The 5,657-nt window shown below is 39.8% G+C and overlaps 1 protein-coding gene across 1 annotated transcript; it reads right to left on the bottom strand.

Annotated features, from left to right (window-relative positions):
* Nucleotides 1-242: 242 nt before the first annotated feature.
* LOC123510559 lies at nt 243-5,657 on the bottom strand. The gene is made up of 3 exons (XM_045265837.1): nt 5,622-5,657; nt 1,385-1,565; nt 243-500 (listed from the first exon to the last, which is right to left on the bottom strand). Exons 2-3 carry the CDS (start codon nt 1,556-1,558, stop codon nt 351-353), a joined length of 324 nt encoding a protein of 107 aa, XP_045121772.1. The 5' UTR covers nt 1,559-1,565; nt 5,622-5,657; the 3' UTR covers nt 243-350.

Below are 5,657 nucleotides of genomic sequence, written 5' to 3' on the forward strand. Positions count from 1 at the left end.
TTCCTCCATCTCTCTCTCTATCTCTCCACACTAAAAGTTTCTCCCTCCCCTTCTTTCTTCACACGCAAAGCTTCACCCTCCATCTGTCCCTCTTTCTCTCCATCTCTCACTACTTAAAGCCTCATGTTTTCTCCATCTCTTTGTCTATCCACCCTCAAAAATTCTCCCTTCATCTCTTCTCATCTCCACATACTCAAAGCTTCTCTCTCCACATTTTTTTTTCTCCATACATTCCCTTCATATCTCTCTCTCTCTCTCTCTCTCTCTCTCTCTCTCTCTCTCTCTCTCTCTCTCTCTCTCTCTCTCTCTCTCTCTCTCTCTCTCCACAAGTTCCCTCTCTCATTCTAAGTTTAGCCAGAGCTCTGCGACACCACCAATACTGTCGGAGGCACAGCAGAAGGGTAAGAGTTCCAGGCTTCAGCAAAAGTGTTGGCTTCCATCATGTTCTTGGCACACACGTAGGTGATCTGAATGCCCCTCAGTAGGATGTCGGTCAGAGCCTGGTGGGTGTAAGACAGTGTGTCGTTAGCTTTAGGTATAGATCAGTTGACCCCTACAATATCGGGACACATTTTTTGTTTTGCGTTGAGATTTGTGTACAATTGGACCATTTTATTGACATTATTAAGGGCATATGGCGGTCAGAAGATTAATGGACAGAGTCTTCACTATAAAATCACCAAATAGTAAGGAAAGTGAATATGGAAATATGTTATAGTACGGAAGAGGTTAACCTATTCAATAGTGTGATGTGTTTGCCATGAGTTTTGAGTGTCATTAGATGGTTTCAACACCACCACACACCACCATAGACCACCACACCCTACCACACTCCACCACATTTCACCACAAGATGGAAACATACATTTGAAAAAACACCATACAGTTACATTTCACCACACACCACACACCACCACACTTTACCAGACTGACCACCAACACCACCACCACCACACACCACTACCATCAACACCACCACCACCACCACCACACTTCATCAGACTCACTGACACACTTCACCACACATCACCACACTCACTGCCACCACCACCACCAACACACTCAGCACTACCACCACCACCACGCACCACCACCACCACCACCACCACTACTACACTTCATCAGACTCACCACCACCACCACCACACATCACCACACTCACCGTCACCACCACCACCACACATAACTACCACCACCACCACCACACATCACCACACTCACCGCCACCACCACCACCACCACCACCACACACATCACCACACTCACCACCACCACCACACATAACTACCACCACCACCACCACCACACCTCATCAGACTCACCACCACCACCACACTTAACCACACTCACCGCCACCGCCACCACCACACATCACCACACTCACCGCCATGGGGGGTAGGCAGACAGTGAAGGGGATGAGCATGGCGTACCACCAGGCGCAGAACCAGGACACCCAGATTGCAGCCAGGACCAGCAGGATCAGCCAAATAATCTGCCACAGGATGCCGCCCGACCCACTTGTCTCTGTCGACCCGCCCGAACCCTCGCCGGATGCCATCTTGGTGCTGTGGGTCAGGGAAGGTCAGGTCATGTTAGGTTAGGGAAGGATATTAACAGTTGTACTTTTTTTTTTTTATGTCAGGTCAGGCCAGGTCAAGGTTAGGCTATGGAAGGGAATTTGAGCCTTTTATTGTGATTTTTAAGGGAATTTAAGCCTTTTTTTTTTTTTTTTTCATTTTTATTGTGTTTCTAAGGGAATTGATACTTACTTTTGTTGTGTTCTTTATAAGGAAATTTGAGTCTTTTACTGTGTTTCTAATGAAATTTGAGCCTTTTATTGTGTTTTTAAAGGAATTTAAGCCTTTTATTGTGTTGTTTTAATGGAATTTCACTTATGTTGTGTTTTTAAGGGAATTTGATACTTTAATTGTGTTTTTAGAGGAATTTGAGTCTTTTATTGTGTTTTTAAGGGAATTTGAGCCCTTTATTATTTTAAAGGAAATTTGTGCCTTTCATTGTATTTTTAAGGGAATTTGACCTTTATTGTGTTTTTTAAAGGAATCTGATTTTTTTTAAAGGGAATTTCAGTCTTTTATTGTGTTTTCAAGGGAATCTGACCCTTTTATTGTGTTTATTTTATAAGGGAATGTCAGCCTTTTATTATTTTTTTCAAGGATTTATTTTCTATTTTCAAGGATATCAAAACATTATATATATATATATATATATATATATATATATATATATATATATATATATATATATATATATATATATATATATATTTTTTTTTTTTTTTTTTTTTTTTTTAAGTGATTCAAATCCTTATATTGTGTTTGTCCTAAAGAATACATTCCTCTATTTTTTTTTTCTTGGTTCTGAAACATTTATTATTATTTAATTTCACTGTATTTTATTTTGAATGTGTGAAATGGATAAAAAAAGAGAAAAATATATTAGTTCACACAGCTGAATGAGAAAATACTGAATTAATTATTAATGTTATATAAACCATACACAAACCTGATGTGACACACACACACACACACACACACACACACACACATTTTCCTAGTTTCTTAATAATTTTCCTTTTTCGTGTTTGTTTTTCATCTCTCTCTCTCTCTCTCTCTCTCTCTCTCTCTCTCTCTCTCTCTCTCTCTCTCTCTCCATCAGAAAAAGAGATAGAGAGAGCACTATTCACACATATTGCTTGCTTTCTCACTTTCTTATTTTTTTTCCTTTACTTTATTTTTTTTTTTCTCGTTTTAGGGAAAATAGAGAATTAAATCACCTTGAGGCATTTTAGGGAAGATTGAAGCAAAATTTTAGGGAATCATGGCGTATTTAGGGACGTTTTAAGGTGTTTTAAGGAAAGTTACACACATTTTAAGGGATTTAGGGAAATGTCCATATATTCCAAGAGCTTTTAGGGGAGTTTCAAGGGTTTTAGGGAAAGGGAGACAAGTTTTAAGGGTTTTAGGGAAGCAGAAAGATGAAATTTTAAGGGTTTTCATAAGTTTTAAGGAAAGTATTGACAAATTTTATGGTTCTTTGGGTAATGTAACGCACCAGTCTGGCCGCCTACGTGAGGTGAGGTGAATAGAAAAGGTTGTCACATGTGAGCCGCGAGTGTGCTCTCTCTCTCTCTCTCTCTCTCTCTCTCTCTCTTGACCATTTATCAGTTCATATTTTTCGTTCGTATTGATATTTCCGTTATCTCTCTCTCTCTCTCTCTCTCTCTCTCTCTCTCTCTCTCTCTCTCTCTCTCTCTCTCTCGTGACCATTTATCAGTTCATACGTTTCGTTCGTATTAATATCTCTCTCTCTCTCTCTCTCTCTCTCTCTCTCTCTCTCTCTCTCTCTCTCTCTCTCTCTCTCTCTCTCTCTCTCTCGTGACCATTTATCAGTTCATACGTTTCTCTCTCTCTCTCTCTCTCTCTCTCTCTCTCTCTCTCTCTCTCTCTCTCTCTCTCTCTCTCTCTCTCTCGTGACCATTTATCAGTTCATATGTTTCGTTCGTATTGATATTTCAGTTTCTCTCTCTCTCTCTCTCTCTCTCTCTCTCTCTCTCTCTCTCTCTCTCTCTCTCTCTCTCTCTCTTGCGCCTACACGCAAGAGAAAGCTTGATTAGAAAGCAGAGAGAGAGAGAGAGAGAGAGAGAGAGCGTGGTATGTGAGAGAAGGTTCAAATTATCTACTGTCAGTATGTGTGTGTGTGTGTGTGTGTGTGTGTGTGTGTGTGTGTGTGTGTGTGTGTGTGTGTGTGTGTGTGTCCAGCTGTTTATCTGTGTGTGTGTGTGTGTGTGTGTGTGTGTGTGCTTATGTTCTCTCTCTCTCTCTCTCTCTCTCTCTCTCTCTCTCTCTCTCTCTCTCTCTCTCTCTCTCTCTCTCTCTCTCATGCCACCGCCCACTTTTCCTCCAAATGCCAAAAGGTAAAATGCCAATCACAACTTCACAAGACTTTCGAAATATCTATAAAGGATTGGAAGTGGTTTTGAAAGGGTTTGTTAAGAGGATTAGTGGAAGAAATTGATGAAATGAAAGCGATAGACAGATCAGACGGGAAAGAAGAAAAAAAGGAGGAGGAGAATAATAATAATAATAATAAGAATAAGAATAAGAATAAGAAGAGGAGTAGGAGAAGGAGACCTTTACGTATCGCCCAGGAAACGGCAGCTGTGAAGAGGTCAGGAGGAGGAGGAGGAGAAAGACAAATAAATAAATAATGAGATGGGAAGAGAGAGAAAGTAGAGAAGAAGAAGAAGAAGAAGAAGAAGAAGAAGAAGAAAGGCAAATAAATAAATAATGAGATAGGAAGAGAGAGAGAAAGTAGAGGAGGAGGAGGAGGAGGAAGAGGAGGAGGCGTTTTTGTCTAAATATAAGTGTGTGTAACATCAACGCACACTGCCACATATTTATATTCCACTTAACAACACTACTACATTCGTTTCTCTTAAGTAACCAACACGAAAACAACTCTCGGTACCAACTCACTTATTAAACTTCACAACTTCACACTCAGAAATCCAAAAGAAGTGAAAGATTGAAGGAATCTTGAAAAAATGTGAAAAAAATTGTTGAGTTGTCAACCTCCACGCCACACTAGGGTAGCTTATTCACCGGAGCCTTCTCTCTCTACCTTCCGCGTGTGTATTTTAGCAGTTTTCTCTCTTATTTCAAGTTAAACGAGTGAATTAACGTCTTATACAACATCTACATACTGTAATAACTTCACCGTGTTAGTTGTAGGTGATTAGGAAGCATGAATAAAAAGTTATGAGGAAAATATTAAGAAAAATGCTAAATGATGTCAAGACCCTCTCTCTCTCTCTACCGTAACTTACACGCACGCCTTATTTTTACCATTTTTTTGCCCTTAAACGCCCTGAAAACTTGGGACTTAAGGTTGGCGCAGGTGTGTTAACCCTAAAACCACTTGTTGGCATGAGTTAATCCAACTGATTAACTGTGGATGCAAAGTTATGAGGGAAAATGTTAGAAGGATGTCAAGTCTCTCTCCGCGTCCGCCCACCTCCGCTTCCACCGTTAGTTATTTCAGTTATTTTTTGTTCCTATACGCCTCGGAAACTGTGGATTAAAGGTAGGCGCAGGTGTGTTAACTATGAAATAACTCGTTAGTATTAATTAGGAATGTTGAGGAACCGTTAATCAAGAATGATGAGCGATAATGTTTAAATTATGTCAAGTTTCTCTCGCCGCCTCCTCCTCCAGCCTCGTCTTCCACCTACACATCTCAGCCCTTTTTTTGCGCTTAAACACCATTGAAACTAGGAACTTAAGGTATTTATTAGGGCATTAACTCTAAAACTACTATTTACCATTGGTTATAAGGGTTAGATCACTTTATATACCGAGATATAAAGGATTATGCTGAAATATTACTCACTTCCTTTTCTCTCCCTTTCGACTCGCCTGTTAAGTCTCCACCCACGTTTATAAATATCGTATTTTATCCCTTAAACAGCAAGAAATCAAGTGAAATAAAGACATAACTAGAATTATCTTTAATTAGTACACATGTTAAGTAAAGATAAAGGTTAGGAAGTCAAAATTTTAAGAGTTATAAAGCAAAATGTGGCAAGTCGTCAGAGAACTCACAGAAATCGCGTCCGCTGCCTACCAACTCTCACACCT

The sequence above is a fragment of the Portunus trituberculatus genome, chromosome 4 (genome assembly GCF_017591435.1).
Source record: "Portunus trituberculatus isolate SZX2019 chromosome 4, ASM1759143v1, whole genome shotgun sequence".
NCBI classification, from domain to species: domain Eukaryota; kingdom Metazoa; phylum Arthropoda; class Malacostraca; order Decapoda; family Portunidae; genus Portunus; species Portunus trituberculatus.

What these genes read in the sequence shown, in the direction of transcription:
- LOC123510559 (XM_045265837.1), bottom strand. Translation starts at nt 1,558, where the DNA reads ATGGCATCCGGCGAGGGTTCGGGCGGGTCGACAGAGACAAGTGGGTCG. An exon ending in TCTGCCTACCCCCCATGGCG is followed by an intron (nt 501 to 1,384) that starts GTGAGTGTGGTG and finishes TACACCCACCAG; the next exon opens with GCTCTGACCGACATCCTACT.